General features: G+C 38.5%; 1 protein-coding gene across 1 annotated transcript in view; it reads left to right on the top strand.

The window, feature by feature from the left end:
• The first annotated feature begins 4,940 nt into the window (after nt 1-4,940).
• The window catches only part of slc4a3 (solute carrier family 4 member 3), a 31,941-nt gene continuing 13,060 nt past the window's right edge, over nt 4,941-23,821 (top strand). The window contains exons 1-7 of the mRNA XM_053328106.1: nt 4,941-4,989; nt 5,731-5,981; nt 6,154-6,332; nt 7,701-7,927; nt 18,767-18,912; nt 19,781-19,961; nt 20,228-20,363. Of these exons, the coding sequence (XP_053184081.1) occupies nt 4,956-4,989; nt 5,731-5,981; nt 6,154-6,332; nt 7,701-7,927; nt 18,767-18,912; nt 19,781-19,961; nt 20,228-20,363 (1,154 nt within the window). The 5' untranslated portion in view covers nt 4,941-4,955. The remainder of the gene's footprint in view (nt 4,990-5,730; nt 5,982-6,153; nt 6,333-7,700; nt 7,928-18,766; nt 18,913-19,780; nt 19,962-20,227; nt 20,364-23,821) is intronic.

Here is a 23,821-nt window from a genome sequence, read left to right as displayed (position 1 = left end):
ATTTACTTTCAAATTCTATGGCTTCTCTCTTTATAGTAGGTAGCTTAGGCTCATGGGTACTGTAGAGTTGAAATAATTAAACTTGGCGGCCATAATATGCTGTTACATTATCGAGGAGATTTTTGTGTGTCTGTGTAGACGAGAGGAATATTAAGAAAATTCTCATTTCCTTGAGCTTTCTGTGCTGTTTTGATCACTTTTAGAGCTAAGGAGAAAGGTTTTTAAAATCAGGTCACAGCTTTTGCACGTATTCATTTACTGTACTTGCCAGAAACACACTGGCTGCACTCAATCATCACTACTTTGGCTGCCATCACCGTACAAATGGTCTGACTTTACTGATGAACATCTGTTAGACAAAGTTGAGAGAATCAGATCTGATGACTCTCAGTCAGTTTAATCAATTCAATGTGGTCATCATGTTATATTTGCTGAAATTTGAAATTGAGAAAAATGGTATGTAGAATAGAATAAGTTAAATGTTTTTCTCTTAAAGTTTTCAGCTTCAGAGGCCTGCTGAGCTCATTATTGCTGCTGCTGCTGTTTGATACAGGCCTGGATTAGAGATGAAGAGGAGGAAGCAGAAATAACTCTACTATTTAAATGTATGAATGCATTTAAGGATTGCCTTATATTCAAGAGAAACTTGCTTACCTTTCATTAATAGTAAATCCAGAGTTAAAATTTAAAAATACCAATCTCTGAGAAGCAAAGATGTTTGAAATAATTGCCCATAAACATCAATTGCAGAATGAAAAGAAGCACTGATACCGATATTTGTTTTTCTGGGAAGAGTGCCAGCTACTTTCATCAAAGAGCCCCAGATGAAGGGAGTGGGAAGCGGTTTTTAACACCGCTAAATAACAAGAGGCAAAACAAACGGAACGGAGAATCAGTGAAGGAGAGAACTTTTTTTTTTTTTTCAGATTTTAAATTACTACCAAGAATCTCTGCTCTCGACTGTAACATTCTCTTTGGCTTGCACTAGACTTTAAAATCTACAGTGTCTTCCTGGAGAACATACTGTGACATACTGAAGGCGTCAGCACTGAAAACTGGCTCAAAGGAAGTCATGTCAAAATGTCCTCTGTGAGAAAGACCTGCTGTACATCTTGTTTTATGCTGTGTCACTGGCCAGTTCTTTCATGAAATTGAGTTTTTCATCTCAGAAAGACTTACATTTCGTAAAAGTATATTCTTTATCTCAACATCTCAGGTATGTTTTTATTGTTGCAGCATTAAATCACCTGGAAACATGATTTTATACACTTTCCCTAGTTTCTGGCTGAAAGATAATATCATCCCTTGATTAAAGACCGGAATGATTTCTGGTTCAAGTAGAGGAGGAGCGAGGAGTGATCAAATTAGGGAATTGGTATGGATCCATGGTCTTTATCAGCTGTATCTCAGACACTAAGCCATTAGTCAATAGCATTGAAAACCCCACAGAGGACAAACTTTAATGAAAACATCATTCTGAATGTGAAGGTGCAACATTTATAAGTGATAAAAAAAAGACAGTTTTGTTTGTTGAAATTCCTTAACTGGGAAAATTTAGTAGAACATTTGATGTTTGATTTAGTTTTATGCTGTGTCATTGGCTAGTTCCTTCATGAAATTGAGTTTTTCAAAAAGACTTACATTTGGTAAAAGTATATTCTTTATCTCAACATCTCAGGTATGTTTTTATTGTTACAGCATTAAATCACCTGGACATATTCTAGTTGTCTCGTTACACATGATTTTATACACTTTCCCTGTTTCCAGAATGATTTTTTGGTATAATTATATATAGAATAAGGAATAAGGTTTCAGGATGTTTGTGCAGTATGTGGTTTCAGTGTTGGATTGAAGTGGGGAGATGAATTACCGGGCTATTGGATCTGCAGGTTGATAAGAGTATATGTTACATTTGTGGTCAGCTTTTAACTATCCAGGTTCAATACTCAACAAATGGAAAATAATATCTCTTGTTTCAGGGAATATTTTTCTTGGTAAAATCTTCCAAAATGATTTGACTTGCCTGAAGCTGTTTACTCTTGAACTTCAGCTTATTAAAACTGTAGCCCTGTTATAATCAACGCAATGTAAATTAAACCCACTGTGTACCATTATCCCTAATTCCCTTATTAATGGCATAAAAGTGTCTGCAAAGTGACACATAAAGCCACGCTTTTACTTTTGTTCTAACATGAGATCATTTGATCCTAAAAAACAAGGCAAACAGATACACGCTTTTCCATATCAGTCAGCAGCTTATAAATATTTTAATGCATCCATTTGGCTCAGCATTCCATTAAATCTGAAATATTAATGTTGCAGTGGAAGTTGGCCAGTTAACGAGGAAAGGTTAGACAGCATGTTCTAACTCAAGTGCGGCTTGGCGCAGATCGTCAAGATTATTTATTTTGAAGCCTTCTCTCCTCATAATTGATTAGAAGTGGTCAAACCAGCTGCAGTAGATGAGTTGGATTTTCATGCATCAAATATCATTTTGTCTGTTGTTGATGGTGACCCTCATTACTAACACTCACAGTAAACTGCCTGAGATGAGAGCCCTTATACAATATTCATTATAACAATATTCATTTTAGCAGATTTCAATCTCCATGTTAGCAACATAGCTGACTGAAAATGGAATATAAAGTTTTAAGAGCTGAGGAAGAAAATAAAAAGCATAATATTAACTGTTTGAAATGCTAGTCTGTAGTTGTAGCTAGTCTGTACATATACTACTATTTCAGTTGTTAAGTCTAAAGGTGTCGCTATGGTTGAAACAAACTAGTTTCTACGTACGTCTTTGCACCAAAAGACGTAGATTAAAAAGCCTGCAGTCGTCATGAGAAGATACACGATGAATCACACAAGCAGAGATATAGACGCACTTTTGGACAGTCTTTCCCTGGAGGATTTCAGAGTGTCACTTTTGGCTGTACGCGGGAACAATTACACAAGTGATTATGTTAAAATGAAAGAAAGATATTGCCAGAGAAGTTCAAACCTTGCCTAATTTCCCACCTGCTTTCTGAAAGTTAGAAGCAGTTTCCTGTCATTTTTTTCTAAAACCAGAATTTCCCACCAGACATATTGGATCTGTGTGTGTGAATACAAAGGTTTAATATCCATACACTGTATTATTGAGTCATATTTTACATTTTAAACTCTGATATGGGACTATCTGTTGACAGTAAGTACTATATTTGAAATCACTGTACTCGATTGTCTCTCACACTATTCCTATTCACATAGTGCCTCCACCACCCAGGCTGGGGTTGCCCCCCTACTGTGTTAGTCCATCCCACCTGACTTTAAAGCTGACATGAAAGCGTTTTGAATCATTTGCACCAGTGAAGCTCGAACATAGCAAAACCAGGTTTAGAAAGAGTCCCTTTACTGTAGGGCTCAGCTAAGAGTATTTTCCCTCTTTCATTAAATCAGGACTTTTAATTTCAGGGTCTCGCATTAATGACCAGTGTTTAACAGAGCAAGACACGGAGGATACATTTGAATTAACCTACGAATTGGTTTAGTTTGCAAGATTATAAAACACCTTAAATAATAATAGGCAAAATAGAGCTGCCTGTCCAGTGAAAACAAACCTTTTACTGCTCACTCAATTTAAAATTCTGCCTTTTATATTCTCCCTGGCTTCATCAGCCTTGGCCCTGTGTAAATAGGTAGCTCAGATCATTAAACGTATCCTGTCCCTGCATCCCACTGGTAATTAGGAAGTAATGGAGCCCTGGAACAGCGAAATCTGAGACCACAGAGCAGTAGCCAGCGTGCTTACTATGCCAGCACCAATCTGAGGGTGGAGGAAGCGTCTTGTCCCAGTGATTTGACCTATCACAGGCACTGAATGACTGTGGCGGGACACTCCCATCAACCTACACGGTCTCCAGGGGCTTCCTAGTGCATTAGTTATTTGCTGCTTACCACTTTGTTGTATTGATTTGATGTCCTCCCTACATGAAGTGGAGGATATACAGACACTGTGTGCTCATTCTACTGGCACAGAATTGTTTTAAAATACATTTTGACATTTATCCTGCGACAAATACAAAGCAAAGGTGGATTGAAGTCTTACAGTGAGTAATATATATTCATGTGGGGGCGATTGTCATGGGTTTTGGCCTCAATGTGGGCGAGAACAATTAAAACCTTTGTCAGCAACAGATCATGTCGATAACCACAATTCACAGTTACAACTAGTTGCTTCCTCACATGCGTTCCCATGTGCACGTAGTGTGTTGAGACAGTATCACAATAGACTTGGTGTTAGAAGTCTTGTCATTCATCTCGAATTAGCATTATTTTCTACCATCATTTAGTATGAATCTGCTCCCTGTGTGTCTGCCATTTCTGACATCAGAGCCAAGCATTGTGTTATTCGTAAGAAATGTCGGATTGGATTTTCCACTAATGCGCTTATACGTACAATGCAGTAATCAGAGTAGCACAATTCATGTAATCATGTCAAGTTCCTAAATTCATGGCAGTGGTGATTGCTTTCCGCATGAACAGATGCCCCATTCATATTCCCATTCAACAGAGAACGTGATTCATCAAGGCTTGTTATAGATTTCTTAAGAAACTGAAAAGGCTCAGAGGTTGTGACATGACTGGCCACGAATGAGGAGTTCAGTATCTAGTATTATTTCTCCTGTGCTGTCTGTCCCTGTACAATTACAACCACGTAATTGTTATTTAATTCAATCCTATCCTTGACTTTGTTGATTCTTTGTTGATTATCTGTCTTATCCGAGAAAACGAAAAGTGCTGATATGTTTAATTTTGTCTTTAACTTTCTCCGGGTGAAGGTGGAGGTGGAAGATGACGAAGGATCAGAGGAGGAACGAGAAGGAGAGGAGGAAGAGGAGAACTGGGAGAAAGCACTGTCTGTGGAGCGCTTTGGAGACATCTTCAATGACTCTGCTTCCACAAGTGGAGACCGGATGGGCAGACACTACACGGAGAAAGACTTCGAGTGTAAGCAAAGATGCTAAATACAGATTACACATTATATCATACAATTAAGAAGTAAGTGTCACTTATACACTGTTAATTACTCCAGTACTGAGTATTGATTAACATTTTTATCAGGAAGTCAGCTACTCAAATAGGAAGAAGAAGTTTAGTGTGAAATTTTCTGATTTTTTCCCCTCAGTGTGACTCAAATACTCAACTATTAACTCAACAACTCTCATAATAAGCCTTTTTCTAATAAAAGTTTATCATAGCATTATGACTTTATCGTGTGACATTACTACTTTTTCTCATAGAATTACAACTGTATTCTTGTAATTATTATGACTTTATTCTTTTTTTTTTTTTTTTAAACAAGGTTAGTTAGTCTTGCTTCTCTCACATAGATGATAGATGTATAGATTAAATGTCTTGACACTGTTTTGTGAACAGTTGATAATGGGGCCAGCAATATTCCAGACAGGCTGCATTGCATATGGAGTAGCTCAAAATCACCTCCCCTGATAATGCTGCCCATCCTGAGGACAGCTCATGACTTACCATTTTCAGCATCAATTTAGGTTTATATCAAAAGCACCAAGGACAATACTTTGTCATCTGAAATGTCAACTACTTCCATAGTAAGACATCATATGCAGTACAGAGGGACAAGACATGACTTTCTGTGTGACAGTATCTACTTAGTCATTAATCAAAAATCTATATATTGCTGTGTTTTTGACTTTTTTTTTCTTTTTAACACAGATCACAGACACACATTTCATCACACACATCACCCCCTGTCCACCCACCTGCCCCTGCCACAGCGTTTACGCAAGAGGGTGCACAGCACAGACAGAAAGCGCAAAAAGAAACGTAAGAAAAAAAAGACCTCTCTGCCCCCCTCCGAGGTTACGCCTACCATCCACGAGGTAGATGAAGAAGAGGCGGAGTCCGAGAGAGAAGCACATGAGGTGGCTGCCACTCCGACAGAGCTACCTGATATTCAACCACAGGTAAAATAAGATTGAAGAGCCACGGGATGACTACAGTGTCAAGGCAGCAAAAGTGCTATAAAAAATGAACTCAGGGTCTTTTCTTTTCCTTATTGATTTTGTGCATCCGTTGTTTTTCACACCACACGTCACCATATTCCACCCCTCTCACTGATCTTCCTCTTCCTCTTAGTTTAGTTTGGGGAGCCAAGAGGACTTGGAGGAACCCCTTCCGCTCACTACCTTTCACACGGAAAAGGAAGAACATCTGTTGTCGGGGAAATCCACACCAACTCCCATAAAGAGGGAGGTTCATCTTGCTGTCCTTAGACACCATAATGAGTTGAATGGAGAAGAAGCAGCTTGCAACAGGTACGCTCTTACAGCACCTCACGTTATTCTGTTTGTACTGAAGGCTCCTGTGGTATATGTCCTAAGAGAGGTATTCATAGGGGATTTGGGACACATTTTAGGATTACATAATTGACTTAATTTACCATGAAAAGGTTTTGAAGCATAGGATGGTTGACCTAAATACATTACAGCCACCTGTGCTGACTACAATTGTGCACTCATGATCTATAGGGCTCAAACTGTCCATACAGTAGAATCCCCAAAAAGTCTGAATGGGAGAATATATAGATAATATATAGTATTAAGTGTCATTATAGATAAGCAGTCAAGCACAATGTCAAAGTGTATTATCATGTTTATACCATGGCAACATGCTTCAGGGAAAAGCAGAGCAAATGCTATTGTTATTGTAACACCTGTACTATTCAGTCTGCTATGAAAGGCCTGTTGCCATAGCCTACATTGATGGCTATAGTATTATGCTCAGCCACTTCATGCTTTAAATGCATCAGCTTATTCTTCAGATAGTTGTAATCTTTTGCAGCTTTAGCTCACAGTGGACCTATCAGAGCTTTGTCACTAAAAACAGCTACCTACTGTGGCTGGAAATGAGTGAAGTTAAGTTTTGGGCCATAAAATCAAAATCATGTCCTAGGAGAAAAAAGGAAAAGGAATCTGTAAAATAAATGTGTTCCCAGTTTCATTTCATACTAGATAACCAATGCGTACATGTCTAAAAGCAATTATGATTGACTAATGGCTCAAGCTGATTCATAGATATTAAAGGACCCATCTGGCCTGGCAAACATGCATAACCATCAGAATATAAATTATTTGGTGGTGGTTTGAATAATGTATGGAGTTTGCCACTGGGAGGTTAGGGGCTCTATGGTGACTCACATATTTGTCTCTGCTGAGTCCAGCGTTGGAAAAGACATAGAAACGCCACCATGTCTGTGTCATGTATTGCTGTGTGAGGAGTTCAATGTCAGCTGCTGTGTTGTGAAGCCCTCTGTTGGTGAAGAGACAGCAATACAACCAAAAGGCATAACACAGTGTATGTCCAGTCAGCAGCAGCAACATTTAAATCTTATTTGGTTTAAGAAACACATTAAATACAGTGGAATTATAATTTATTGAAATATTACTATACTGTACATGAATAACTCATTATAAAGTATACTGCAAATTAGTGTAAGAATGGTGTGTAGAGTATGTCAGTATTGTTCAAACCTAAACAAAATATACTGTACACACTAATCATTACTGAAATAATGCACATAGACAAAACAATAAAAAAGTTATTTCCTAATGTCATGAAATGTGGAGGTCACCATGGCAACATTTTATCATTATACAACAGTAACCATCTGTCTTCCTTGTCAGTGTTTCCCTAGGATCAGATCCCTCAAGTGCGTCTGCAAACCGTGGCTGGTTCCGCAGGAAGCCCATCCACCATCGTCTGGCGGGTGCCCAACGGAGCAACTATGACCTGCGGGAGCGGATCTGCATTGGCAGCATGACTGCTATGGAGACTGCCATCTATCAGCAGGTGCCCACTGATGAGGCTGAGGCACAGATGTTGGCCACTGCGGACTTGGATGACATGAAAAGTAAGGGAGATATAATTTAGGTCTCTTTTCTTGCCACCATTTTAGAGGATAGGAGCTCTTGGAAGAGATGATTGTGTTTTAAGCACGATAAAACAGTCAGATGGTTTATTATTATGGTGTTTCTTATATAATTTATCTTATTGATCTCATTTGAATAATGACTTGTAAATGAGCTATTCACTGTCTTGTTGTAAACATACAGTACCAGATCAAAAAATATGGCTAATAAACAAAGTAACAGTTCATTTGTGTTTCAAGCTGTAATGTAAACTACCAACTACAGGACTGAGTACACCACATTTTCTGAACATTCATGGTTCTCATACAATACATCCTAATGACTTTTGTGATCCACTGACTTTTCTTCTGTCAGTGCCATCATGAGGTTAACATTTGTGGTTTTGCTTGAAATGTTTGAACTGTTGGATGGATTGCCAAGAAATGTTATAAACACAATTATATCCCCTTCAGGATTAATTGCAATAGTTTTCATTTAGCTCCACCATCATCATCTGGTAAACATTTTTATTTGTCCAATACTTTGTTTTATAGCCAAATTCTTGCAAAACTAATGGCATTCCCACCAACCCCAGCCTCACTTTGTGTTAGTGCCAATTAGCAAATGTTAGCATGCTAACACTCTACTAACTAAAATGGCGAACATGGTAAACAGTGAATAAATGGTATTTCTGGAATATGAGCATATTAACATCAACATTGTGAACTGTGAGCATCCACCTAACACCTTTCAATACAATGCATGTATCAAAATATATTAAAATATAACATAAGAAAGCAGGTGAATCATAGAGTAAAATTGTTACATAATCCTGTTAGAAACATTATCCGGAGTTGATGGTTCTTGCTTTTTTTCTCCGTTTGCACATAACATGCTTGTTTGTGGCACATTTTGTCTTACAAAGTTGTGGCATGGCTGAGTCATTTTAAGATTTTCAGTAGCTTGAAGAATTACCTTCATGTTCTCATTGCTATTGAGAAAAAAAGGCTTTGGGGCAGGGGAATGGGATTTCAGCTGTGGAAAAAACTACCTTCTGAGATGACTCAGTGTTATTTTTCACCCACACCACAGCAATGTTGTGGGGGGATCTTTGTTATGTGTCTTTTTTTAGTGTGGTTGTTACATAGTGTTTCAGTCAGTAACTATGACAATTTTCTATCGGACTTCCATGATTGCACCTGATGTGGTTGCTAGGGTATTTATGATATAACTGCCGAGTCTCTGTAACAGTGCAAGTAGTCGTGTATGAAATGTTTTGACGTTCAAGGATTGTACAGCCTGTGTATGGACACTGATGGTTTTTATGAAATGGCTTGCATCCAATTTTTTAATTTGTTTAGCTCATTAACACAATTGTTTGGAGATTATCAATTAAGATTTCCCCCAGTATCTTAATTCTGCCTTAATGCGATTGATATTTACCGGATATACTACAGTAAATATGTAGGTGAGAGCGACAGAGAGATGAAGACAGTCTGTGGAAGAAGAGCAAGACTGTGGATTTGTCAAAAATGCTGTTAAAGACATTTAATCTGACTAAACAAATCCATAGGTCTTGTACTGACTTCAGCACTCTGGTTTGAATATAAAATGCTGTGACTTCAGACTCTTTTCCCCATGCAAAGGAAAGACACTGTCAGCATCAATTCTCCCTGATACAGACCTGGATTTTAGTCCCTTGTGGAAGACGAAAAGACCTGTGCTGCTTTGATTGAAATACTTAGTTATACTGTAGGTCCAATTTATTGTTATATTTGGTCATGTAGTATTTTCATGTTCATATTGATTTAGAGCTAGATGGATAATTTGTTTTAATGGAAATTAATAAACTCTATATCTACAGTGTAGATGAACGCTACAGCACACTCTACTGTTAATATAAAGTACTGCTACATACTTGTGAAGTCTGTCTATGAAGCACATTAATCGTGGTCAGCTGTCAGCTATCTTGAATGTTAGAATTTAAACATTTTAGCTTTCACGACTTTATCTCAGCCTCCTTCTGTATTTTTCTGACTGCTTTATTTTTTTTTCAAACCAAGTGCGACTTATCTTCCTTTGTGACTCAGCTGCTGCAACTCTGGTCATTATCTCCCTTTTGCTAGGCTCAAAAAATAAAGCTATTAAATGAAGACAGAAGGATGAAGGTATAATGGCTTATGCTTTTTTGTGCATACTGTTTACTGTTACAGAACAAATCCATTATTTTGTCATGTTAATATGCAATATATTTATTCCACCAGAAAACTAACAAATAGACAAACAAAAAAGACACAATGAAACTGAGTTCATGAAACCGATCAGGACCTTTAACTAATATAGCTGCAGGTTTACTTTATGTTATATTAATTTGTATTTCTTGAAATGTCCAATTCTGAATAACGGTGACCGATTATGTAGAAGAGGCCCTTTGTCTGAAGTATGCCATGACCTACTCATTAGATCAAAACCATATACCTGAATTAGCTAGCTATCTTGTAAATGTTATGTCAAGACTGAAACAGTAATTTTTGATAAACATGGCTACAAAATGTTGTTATTTCTGCTTCTTTGAATTAGTTTAAACCTATGCTGCAACATTTATTCACTCCTTTGCTGCTTTAGTGCTGCCCATCAACATGTTAGCTACTTCTCACATTTCTCATGTCTCCTGCCCTACAGCTCCAAAAATGCTTCCAAAGCAAAGTAATACAAAGTATATGGCTCAGAGAAGTTAAAAGTATGTACTAGGTATTCCTTTGAATGATAATCACGTTTAGACCAGAATACTCCTAGATATTATTCTGACACTGTTCGTTATCGCAATACTGTGCATTACAACTCATTTCCATTTTCGAAACATTGCAGTTGAGCATATTAATGAGAAAATCTGTAGCACAATTAAGAGCAGTACCTTTCAGGCACACTGAGCTCACTTCCTCATCTCTTCACAAAACAGCCAGACACAATGTGGTTGGACTTTATGTGTTCGGCTTACCAAATGGCTGCCTCATGTATGACACAGGGGAGGCACCATAGCTGTTGACCTGCCAGATGGACAAATATTGAGTTAAATGTTGAGACTGAACAGAAAAAAAGAGCCTACAATAGAGAAAAAAGGATAGAGATAGGGATGCAAAACCTTGTGTTGCAAGAGAAAAACTTTCTCTCCCAGCAACCAGGGGCATTAATTAACGGAGGCTACAGTCGATTCCCCTTCAACAGCAACCCTGCCTCTGGCCTTTCCTGCTTTGTCAGAGCAAAGTAATCATTGACTGTTTAGAAACAGAAAACAGGGCCACCAGAGTCACTCAAAACAGGCTATTGGATTTACAGAGAGTGATGCTTGACATTGACAGGCCATGTATATCACTGCTGTATATCTCTCTGCTCTCATATTTCTCTGTACTTAATCTTCTGATGCAGTATACAAGTTTTGTTTATTTGGTGATAAGTCATGATTTGAATTTGTATTTATTATGAACTAGGGCTGATATTTAGTTTTTAATCAAAATCAAATAAAATTCAGTTTATAATGTTATGTGTCAGCTATTTGAGATGTGACTTTGAGATGTGACTTAAAAGGCAAAATATATGTTTTTTCCAGTCTATTGGTGTTTCGTATGCCAGTTACAATAGCCATATCACACCAAATACTTCAAAGTGCATACATTGCACTAAAAGTCCAGTTGAAAGTAGTTTCTGCTTGGAAAATTGTGTTTCTATAGACTACTACTAAAGTTTTGATCTTAACACAAGTCTGCAAGGTTACATTTAAGCCAGAACAAGTATCAATTCTGAAAGTGACTACTAACTTTACAGCAAATATAACTTTTCCTAATTCAAGTACATGTGTCTAACTAAACTGTTGTTGCCTCTCGATCCAACTAGCCACTAATCCATCCCGCCTGTGGTCTGCTACACGTTTTTGTCAAAGAACTGTCCATAACTCACAATCCAGCAGTACCAATAAGATACCACTTCACCACCACACCCACACAGAGGGTGTTATCATTGCTGCTGCTCAGAGGAAAGCTACTCCGGGATTCAGACACTCTGCACACGTCCACATAATAGCTAACATGCTGGTCCTGGACACAGCTCCTGCTCATACAATTAAAATCTCCATTTGAATAGTTGTTTACCACTAGAGCCTTAGGGCGAGGGACATCTTATTCCCCTTAAATGATAATAAAGCCAAACTTTTACAACTCTACTTCAATCACTCCTCCAGTCGGCTGTTCCAATCCTCACACTTTTCAGGGTTCACCATCCAATGCCACCCTTACACCACATGACGATTCAGACCTCGCTGAGGATGAAGTTATATTTCCCCAAGTTCCTGATCCCTTTCAATCTTGTTTACCTCATGCATTTTGTTCATTTCTTTCATCCCTGTGTCTGCAGGCTGGGCTTACAGAATTCTTGACCGATGGTCAACTCAAGCTTACCACGGCTACATCCACAGCCACCTCAGTGACATCCAAAAAGCCTGCTCTCACCTCATCATATGAAGCAAACCTTAGGGGACCCCTTGACCCTCAATAATGCCACCATACATGACCCTCATTCAACTGACAAACTAAAAAAACTATTTTGTGTATACTGTACAAATGGTATGGTCTTTTTAGTTAAATGCTTTAATAGTTTGTTAATAGTTAGTTAGTGCTGTGCATGAACATGAGCATCAGAAATTGCTTTACAAGTGTATGTTCAAAGGTAATAAACAAACTGAACAAACTGCTGTACAAATCTATGCAATTAATTTGTAACAGCTTTTTCATATCAATGGGTCCACCACGGGTTGAACAAACGTGAGACATAAAAGCATCTGCTGTGTGAAATCAGTATAACATTAGTTTAACCCTCCTGTTGTGTTCGAGTCAAGGAAATAAGGAAAGGAGGGAGGGAGGAAGGAGGGAAGGAAGAAAGGGGGATGGAGGAAGGAAGGAAGGGAGGAAAGGAAATGAGGAAGGAAGGAAGGACGGAGGAAAGAAGTAAGTAAAGAAGGAAGGTAGGAGGGTGGGAGGAAATAAGGTAGGAGGGTGGGAGGAAGGAAGGAAAGAAGGACAGAGGAGAGAAGGAAGGGAGGAAGGAAGGACGGAGGAAGGAAAGAAGGTAGGAAGGAGGGAGGAAGGAAGGAAGGAAGGAAGAAAGGAAGGGGAAAGGAGGAAGGAAAGGAGGGAGGGAGGAAAGAAGGGAAGGAAGGAAGGAGGGAAGGAAGGAAGGAAGAGTCAAAACAGATGGGTCAATTTGACCCGGGAGCATAACAGGAGGGTTAAGCAGCTACACTGTAGAGTAATTTACAATGTGAGATCAAATAAACTGTCTTTTCATATTAACAAGACATTAAGCAATAGCAAAAATGGCCTCCTTGTTTTCCAACAAACGCTTATGGCATATACAGACACAAGTAAGCATGCATACAAATGTGGACAAACACATTTTTAAAGAGGGTCCTGTTTAGCTCACATTGGTGCATCTGTTGTAGACGAGTCAGACCATGACACCTCAGGGGACACATGGTTTCCATGGAGACATGGAGACAGAAACGGTGCAGCTCACTCTGATAATTAGCATCTTGATGTCTCATTAAACAGAGAGCCAGTGCTGATTCTTGGGTGTTATTCCATTGTTTGTATCAGTCAGGTTTAGTAGTAGTATTTCTGTGCAGTATAAGAGTGTTTTTTATGCCTCTGTGCTGGCGACAGTTGTGACCAGAGGTATCTGTCCATACGGACACGTCTGTATCAATCTTGTGACCATATCTCAGGAACACCTGGAGGGAATTTCATCTATTTGGACTCAAAGTTGAACTTATTAGAATTTGGTGGTCAAGGTGACCTCACAAAATGACAAAGTTTCACACAATTATCTAATAGGAAAAAAATATGTCCTGATGACATTTTACATCCAAAAGGTCAGAGGTCAACTTCACTGTGATGTCATAATGTTCTGCAAAAACACTTTGGTGGCCATTATTCAAAGCCCAAACTTTTGAACAGAAGGTGAGATTGTGACATTTGGTCTGATACTGAATTGGTGACACTAAACTTGGGTGAAACTGTGGTAATTGTACGGTTTGTGAGAGCTGCCAGATTGAAGTTGTGTGTGAAACATCTTCATTTTAGAATTTGTAGCTTCTTTACAGCAACATTTATATCTGAAGCTTTGACTACTGTGTTCTATCAGCATCAACTTTATTGGTCAAGCATGTGAAGACTTAAGGAAAATACACTTGTTTGGATGGACTGCAACTTAACTGATAGTCAGAGTCATACAACCACAAGGCGTATTTCTAGTTTTAGTTTAACGCAATTCAGTGGAGGCGTCACCCTATGGAACTTGATCTTTACCCTAAACATCAGCAGGTTGGAAAGTGATGGTGGCACAGTGGAAACAACAGGCATCAACTCTTCTCTGATGCACTACATCTAGCTTTCCCAACAACCACAAAGATCAATGAGCTGTGGACATCATTAAAAGAGGGCGGCACTTTCATTCAGCTGACAGATCCAACAAAGTAGACCATCAGTTGTCAATACTTCTTTGTTTATTTGTGGCTTAAGTGAATGTTGCTTCATTTTTGCACCTCTTTGACTGTGGATTCATCAGGGGTGCTTCTACTTGCCTGTAGTTTACATTTTGTTTTTATTTTTGAAATAAGGTCAATATTTTGACTGACAAATTATCTGAAAATATCCTTGATTTTACTTTTTTGTGCTTGTTTTTTGCTTCATGTAGTTTCTTATTCAGAAGTTGGACTCTTGACTACAAGTTATTTCTTTTCTTGGTTGCCTCATGCACAAGCCTCTCAAATACGTTGGATTTCTGGCGCCACTTAGGAACTGGTTTCCAAAAACCAAACAGGTTTAGTTTGGACATAGGTCCTTTTGCACCGCCAATAAAAAAGAGGTTGACTGGTGGTCTCTGTGAAGGCCCTGGCTCTTCTGAACAGTGACCCAGGGCAATCACAGCGTTCAAGAGTCGGGAGCCCTGGATGAGCAGTGAGTTTGCTTGGAGAGAGGAGGATAGGAGGAGGTACCGACTGTGGAGATGACAGACATAGAGGAACAGGAGAACCAGGGGCATGGGACCTCTGATAACAAGCGTTCCATTGACCACCATGGACCAGATCGTCGGTGCAGTGTCCAAAAAGCCATTGGCACCCCAAGACTTCATGAGCATCACCACTCATTGTCCAATGCGGAGGGCTTTGAGGACTTTGAAGAGTTTGTCTTGGACTTTGATGATTATGACTTGCTCGAGTCAATCCACACCCAACTGGAGTCTCCAATCGAGCCTGTTCGTAAGTAGTTTGTAGTTGTGTTTCTATGGAGATTCACCTGTACTCATACTGGGTAGAAGTTTCTGTCCATTCAATGAAGAGTTTTAAATCATTCACATTTGAGAGTAGTGAAAGTTACATCAAAGCATCTTAGGTTCTGATGCAATCATAACAACATGAAGGCAAATTCACATGGAAGAGCATTTTATTCTGTTTTTACATGGTGAACTGATGGATGGGAGTTTACTTGTTTCAATTGATTATGTAGCTCGGTGCTAGCTTGATTAATGGCAATATATGGTACAGTCATAGCCACACAGAGAACTAAGTTGTCCACAATATTGAGTGAATTGACACAGTGCTCGACTGCTGTTGTTTCCTGCTTTTGTATTGATCCAGTGGCACCCATTTGGCTTTGGGCTCAGCCACAGCTAGAGCGGAAAGATATTTCATTGACAAACTGTGTGTGTTTCTGCTATTTGTGTCCCTATTTGGACTTTTAACATGGCACATTAGTTCTGTGATAAAGCTAGGTTCCTGTACATAGACGATAAGTTAGGGTGGTCAGCCTGCAGTAAAGAATGAGTTGAAATACTTTTTGCACTTGGGCAGCAAATGGCATAATCTAACAGCTCCAAAACGTCAATTTTTTTTCTTGAGGTAATGCCTGTTGGACAGTGCCAGACATTCCCATCAACCTCAGTGTTGCTTGTATAGTACAAAGTAAAGCATCCTAATAAGCTAAACTAAGATATGAATATCACACTAAACATCAGAATATCAATATTGTCATTTTAAGCATGTTAGCATGCTGATATTAGCATAAAGCACAAAGTAGCACTTTGCCTAACACTACTCAGCCTCACTGAGCCACAAGACTGTGTTTATCTGTGTAAGTTCCACTTACGTTATTATTAGAAACTCTAAAGCCTGCTTTTGGTGTCTGTTAGCTATATCTTCTCATGACTTTGTCACACCAATAATAGAATAATGACAGAACCAACAGTGGAAATATTCAGTAAGAAGAAGCTTTGAATCATAATGACTTTTCAATGGCGGATGCACATGGGACTGACAAAATCTCACTAATAATTACATTACATTGCCTCAGTACTAATATTTAGAAAGATTGTGACTACTTCTCTATATTTTGTGCGCAGGCATATATTTAGCATAATAGGTTATATTAAGATTTTCAATTTGTCTATGCGTCAAACATTAGCCCATAAAGTTAAGGCTCCACATAATGTCGAAATTGGGTGTCTCAATCTTTTCTTCCTAATAAAGACAGATTCCACCTCATTTTGTGCACAAGCCCAGTCCTTTCATCACAGTATGACTTATTAATTTCACAAAATGACAATAGGCTCGTGTGGATTGCAGTAACAGAATGAGTCAAATAAAATGTCACTATAGTTTAAAACATGCTTTAGTCCCTTTTGTTTTGGACTGAAATGAAGCTAGATTTGAGATTTGTTGGTTTAAAATGTTGCAAATCAGGTTTGTACAACTGCATTTCACTCCAGCTAAGAGCACAAAGAAACAGAAAATCAGACATGTTGGCACCATGGTAACAGGAAAGCAAATTGCCTAAGGATATTTGATACTGAGGGAATTATTTGAATCATTCTTGGCATTTTAAAAGTGCACATTCATCAGTATTATCAAAATGAGATAGGAATGGGATGCCCTAGAGCTGACATGTTTTCCTTTGAAGAGCATGTGTGTCTTATCATTGACCCAAATTAACAATCAAGACCAGTAACGACTCTCATTACAGAGAAGACCCTAAGAGGTTTGTCTTCCATCTCACTAAAAAAGAAACAGGGGCTCAAAGGTATACGTATGAATGTGCCATATTGAATTATATATTGAATTACATTATAATCTGTATATTGATCTGTATTCCTTCGATCCATGATGTGATCTGAGAATACTTAGATGTGGCTTTTGCAGTAAGTGTACATGCATGTTAACCAAGAGAAGAACTGGAAACTGCCCAGTTTATGCATGATAATTACTTTTTGCCAACTAGAGATGCTGATATAATTAGTTAAAAAATGTTATTGCCTCAGAAACCTCTTTAGATATTCATTTTGTTTTTAAGTTTTGTTTGTTTATAACAATTAAAGTTGTTATACTTAGGTTAGGTTTCATCTTATTAAGTCAGACAAGACATTAAGTTTACCATTAACTGGACCCGCCTCTCACCCGCCTCATGTGTCGAGGCTACAGTCCTCACTGCAGGTGACCCCAGTTCAAATCCTGCACCAAGTGGTCTTATCCATTAAAGGCAAAAAGCCCCAAAAAATATACTTTAAAAAAAAGTTTACCATTAACTGAACTACAGAAGTACATAACCCTAATCAGTTTATTGGGAGTCCTCGCTAAACCACAACAGACTTATTTTAAAGTATTTTGGTATTTAAAGCATGAATGCTTTTGTGTTGTGCCTTCTCATCAACATTAAAGTACTATATTTAATCAGATATCCATGAAAAGGATGACTGATAAAATGTGATTTCTGCGTAGACAAGCTTTTTAAAAAAGTCACACTATCACAAGAAGAGTGGTAGGAGGAATACAATCCTACATAATTCTTATCCTTTATCCTTTCACCAAGAGTTTGCCCTGTGTTGCTGTGCTCTATAGTGAGAAAGGCCATCTTGTCCACATCAAATGGAGCAGTTCATACAAGTACAACCCTTAGAGCTTTTCCTTTGGGAGAATCTAAAAAATGAAACACTGCCTAAATGTTTCTCTGCTTTCCACTTCTCTGTTTCCCTGAGGAAGGCAACAGAATGAGCTGCAGTTTCTGCACAAATGCACACATTTGTGCCCACACAAACTCTCTTTCACCTCCATTTTCATGACCTCAGACTACTCATGTGGAAGATTGAAAAAGGACAATGTATTTTAAGGAAGAATTGTTACTCAGCTATTTGCCAGTCTGGCTGGTCAACATTTCCAGACATTTTGCAAATGTCAGCTTCTAAACTGCCCATAGATATTTACCTTAACCATACCATGCCCAGTTTATCCATGTATAACCTAAATGCCTATGCATAATCTTTATATTAGATCTAAACAACGCTGCCATTTATATCAGTTTTTTCTTTGTTGTTGTTTTTTGCCAGAATACTCCGTGTTAGCACCTTGCTGCATCAACCAATGATTTCAACACAGGTGTTACACTTTTTACTTTGCTTTTCCCAGTTCTAGTGGCATCTAGTGGTGAAGTTGCAGATTAAATACCAACCAACCAACTGAATACCCTCTCCCCCAACCCATCCAAGCATGTAGACAAACTACAGTGGCTGCGAAACACGCAAAAAAACACCAGGGTGTTTGGTTTGTCACACTATGAATAATACTCATTTCTGCCAATGTCAGTGGGCAAAACCACTGTTGCTGGATATGCTTCTGTCAGCTGGAAACGTAAACAGTCCTAAAAAACAGTTTACTTATCAAATTGGCCTATTAATGTCTAGACATCATGACCTAGCAATGTTGACCTGTTGATTTTTAACTTAAAATACTTGTGGCTCTTCAGGTCACAGATTTGAGGACAACCCCGGGGTGAGACGCCACCTGGTGAAGAAGTCATCCCGATGTCAGATGGCCCGTGCCAGCAACAGTTCTACACCGCTATCCAGCCTGAAGAAGAAGAAGAGAGCAGCAGATAAGAAGACTCATGAGGTATGCAGCAAACTACCAACAGTGCTTTGTTCCCACATCTATTACACTGAATAGTTGCCATTTACACATCCAGCACATACAGAGGTTCTTTAGCTTAGTCCAATGTTCACACTCCTTGTAGCTCTGCTTTGGCCTTCACCAGGTCTTTAGGGCACTATTGTACGTTCATCAGGTAGTTCTTAACTTTGTCTATTTGCCATTTTCTGTGGGCAGGTATCACAGGTGTGTACCAAATACTTAAACCAAAGTTGTGAGCTGATAACACTAAAACACTCCACAGTGCTGAGGGTTGGAAGATAACTTTTTGTGGACTTATCACTGCAAGCAACATCTTTCACATGACATTATACTCAATTGATCCATTATGAATGTAAAATGATTGATAGTTTAGCTTTAAATGTCTGAAATTAAAAGAAAACATATCTCTTAAAATTCAAACCTCTAGTCTTCATTACATTCCTCTTTACTGAACTGGCTACTCACCAGACCAAAAATGAGCTTTATGTTTCACATCATGTCACAAAAACACTAGTGGTTTAATTACGTGTTGTCCTGGAATCCCTTTATTAAATATATGTACTCTTTTCTTTGAAATGTGACAAAATGTCTTTCCAAACCACTTCAATAACCTTCTAGTTAAGTCCAAAATATGTAGATATCCTCTTATATGGCCCTTAAAAATGTTATTTCTGTTCCCAGAAACTTGATCATGTAGTATTAACAACGTGTTTTTGCTAGATGCTGTTTTATACCCATTGAGTCACCATGTGTTAGCAATACCTAGTTGTTAAACTTCCTCCACATCAATCTTGTAAATCCATGTATCTGCAGTTTTGGAACTTACATATCTGCTTAACTTCATCTCCAGTTGTTTGTGGAGCTGAATGAGCTGATTGTGGAGAAGGACCATGAAATGCGTTGGAAGGAGCGGGCTCGCTGGATCAAGTTTGAGGAGGATGTGGAGGAGGAAACAGATCGCTGGGGCAAACCTCATGTGGCCTCACTCTCTTTCCGCAGCTTGCTGGAACTTCGCCGCACCATCACACAAGGTAAAAGGCTCCTGCATGTGTATAGCAATCTGCAACTGAAGTAAAAACCACAAGGATGAACATTACATTTAAAAGGAAACCAAACTTTTCATCTTTGTTGGTCAGATCTGGTTTGACAATATTCCAATGATTTCCCAGTAATATGTTGGCTTGAAAAAAAAAGATTGTGATTAACATTCAGCCAAGCACACAATGTGGATACTTTCCCCATAGCCCAGTCATAACTTTCATTTCACTCCTTGTCTTTCTGAACCTCAATTTCTCAGGTGCCATCCTTCTGGACCTTGAGCAGAACTCTCTGCCTGGCATTGCCCATCTGGTGGTGGAGACGATGATCATTTCTGATCAGATAAGAGCTGAGGACAGAGCCTGTGTACTCCGAGCTCTGCTTCTAAAACACAGGTCAGCAACCAGGCAAACACTTAAAATGCATCTTATTTGATGTTATACCCTCAAACAGAACATATGTATCATCTGATCAACACTGACCAACTCTGACTCCGTACTAAAACAACCAAAAGTGCATTTATGTCAATATTATTTTGTATAAGAGGTTAAAAAAAACAACATATTGACACATTTTGATCCTTGTGTACAACATACACTAATACTGGCAACAAGCTCTCTCAGTATTTATTAGAAACCTTGTTTTATAGGCAGAGTGGAGAATTAGTTACACTGGAAAGATTTACTATGTTTCTGATAAAATATATTATCATGGAAAGTCTTGCTACTGGTTTGTAAAAATATAACTCTGCGCTTGCTATATTTTTCCTATTGTCAGCTAATCCTGGTGAAAACGCCAAAACCAAAAATTAATTGATCTTAAAATACTATCAGTGCAGCCGTAGTCCTATTTATCTTATGTATCCCTGCCATAGACCTCCATTGTTGTCTGAAAACTATTAAAAACACATCAAGTCACACCATCACACTGGATACATGGGCCTTCATTAACATGAACATGCACACTGTAGATTGCTTTGGGTATCCCACTTACTTCCATGCTGTTGGAAATACTCCAAATCCAGCTAAAAATAGTCTGTTATAAATGCCCTTTTTAAATGTTTACTAAAAACTGAAGAGAGCCCAGCTGTTTGAGGCGTTAAAAAAACTTAAACCACACAATCAGGATTCTTTTTTAAAAATATACATGTTCAGTAGAAACCAATGGGCTTGCAGCTGAGTGCCAGACATTTGATGGAAGCTGGAAAGTGTTGAAAGATTGAGTAAGAGTTTGTTTAGTATTTCCATGGGATTTATCAACAATAACACTAATATACAATATTACCAGCCTTATCCTTTAAGCACCTGTCCCTTTAATGTGGATACGGTATTTTTGACATACTGTTAATTGATGAGAATGTGATTCTTTTTATGTATTTGATCTGTAAGCTTGAAGAAAAACTCCTACCTGTCTGCCTTGCCAGTGGTGTTAGTTACCCAGGCAGCAGAGCTCAAACATGCCAGTCCCAATGAATCCCAAAGTTGATGACTAACTCTACTATTGCTACAGTACTTCATGAGACATGATGAACAACAATGTTATTTTAAATGGAGTTGTTTCTTTATCCATGTATAAACATAGATATCAGTGTTTGTTGGTGGGCATGCAGCTACATTTTAATTATTAATTGTAATAGGTATAATATGTTTATTATAATAAGCATGAAAAATAGAATCCAAACCCCTCTCCTCCTCATCCTTATTAATCTTTCTATTGCACTGAAAGTTGTTACAAAAAGGCTAACTCGAGGGAACTGAGCAGGGAATTTCCAGAATGTGACATTTAACAACACTTGGCTCATCACTGGGTGTACTTCCCCGTGGTTGACTAAGCTGCAAATGTCAAGACTGCACTGTAGCTGCACTGGGTTTTAAAACCTCACCCATTAGATAAAAAAATGATGCTGCATTGTGTGAGCCATTGTGGTCCTTTGATTTATGTCTTCTTAAGACCTCTGCCTTCGCAATCCTACCACGTGCCAGGCTTTCATCTATTTCACACACAAAAGAGTGGATGTTTCAATCTAATGCTCAGTGCAACACACTGAGAACAAAAAGGACAGTTTGCTTGTTTGAACTTTAAGCTGTTTGGCCAACTTCATGCCAGATGTTCACTGTTTCTAATAGGGTTACATGTTATTTTGCCCTCTGAAATGTGGTGCTTTGTAGTTAATGTATATCTAAGCAGGTTCCTTCCTGTTAGCACACTCCAGCTAACAGATATGGACTGTCCCTATCCAGGTCGATGATGTTGGAAATTATTGGGTGTGAAGCGGAAGTGTATGTGAGTAGATTGAAATAGCGGATGCATATCACAGGACACCACAACTTGCTCTTAGGTGATTTAAAAAGGTTTTCTCACTAGAAAACCTAGAGCCCCTTTCTCCAAGCTGGGTGTGCTCATAAAGTACCAGAGGATAGTTGCATCATTTTCTGTGATGATACCCTGATACAATCTCTAGCCCCCTAAAATGTCTCCCACTTATTGATTAACACTTGCATTGACATGCCATCTAAACTGACCTAACACACAGGGCCAATGGAATAGTGCATAGTGCATTATAGATTTTTTTGTGTTACATAATGAACAAAACACGATTACTGCATGTTGGCTGTCAAATTGAATTATCAGAGGATGGATAAGCCATGCAAAAATACAATAAATGCCATCATGCTCACAGCTATACATGTAAGTATGCTGCCATAAATGGCAAATGGTAAATGGCTGCATTTATATAGTACTTTTGTACAAAGTGCCTTACACTGTTTTTTCTCAAGGACACTTTGACATACAGACAGGAGGAGGGGATTGGACCAACCCTACTGAGCCACAGCTGTCCCTAAGAGTTGCATGCTTTTATTTAACCTTTACTTTTAAAGGCTGGTCCAATGAGAGCAGTTCACTCTCCTTTGTGTGTGCGCCCTGTCAAACATTGAAACGTAAAAAAAGTTGAAATTCAAATTGTAAAGGCCTAGTTAACCTTAAAGATCTACACTTGACTCAGATCTAACCATTACAGGAATAGTCAACGGGACAATATCATAAAAAGTGCTCAGGAAAAAAGGCCTAGTTAACCTTAAAGATCTACACATGACTCAGATCTAACCATTACAGGAATAGTCAATGGGGCAATATCATAAAATGTGCTAAGGAAATCAGGTGATCCAAGTCCTGCTGCAGTTTATTCCATCTGAGTCAAGCAAAGTATTTAACACCTTTTTTTTAACCAAGCTCTGTTTTTAATTTGAGTAATATGAAGTCTTGAGTCTTCTGAATAAGAATTTTTGTGTGTCTGCAAATGTAGTCTTCCTTTTGTTTGAGTTTTTTGTAAATCTCAAATCTCAGCAATTAGTATCCACCATAGACTATACTGTATATGTTGGGAAGGGCACATCTACGTTTTTGTTGTTGCTGTTTACATTGTAAGGCCTGGAAAATCAGCTTGTAGATTAGATATCTTCAATGACTCAGAAAAATATGCATTACCTGCATACAAATGTTATTTAGATTATTTACAGAGCAACAGATATTGTGTATAGAGACAATACCAGTGGCCCCAAAACAGACCTTTGAGGAACTTCCTTACATATTTTTATAAATTTGGAGTCAATGTCCAATTTCTGCACACTTGTTCCTTGTGTCTCTGTATACTCTCCTAAGCCATTGGCCCAGCCTTGTGTGTCCGGCTCCCCCCTTCTATCAAGTCATTATGGTACAGCCGAGGTTTGATCAGTAATAGTTTCGTGGCTGATGTTGTCAAACGTTTGGGTTAGGCCAGTAGATCATAGCAAATAATTGGATATCATCACATTATGTTGACTAAATTTGCTGCGTTTCACAAAAAAATAATGCG

The sequence above is a fragment of the Scomber japonicus genome, chromosome 11 (assembly GCF_027409825.1).
Source record: "Scomber japonicus isolate fScoJap1 chromosome 11, fScoJap1.pri, whole genome shotgun sequence".
NCBI classification, from domain to species: Eukaryota; Metazoa; Chordata; class Actinopteri; order Scombriformes; family Scombridae; genus Scomber; species Scomber japonicus.
This window is presented reverse-complemented; position numbering and strand designations above follow the sequence as displayed.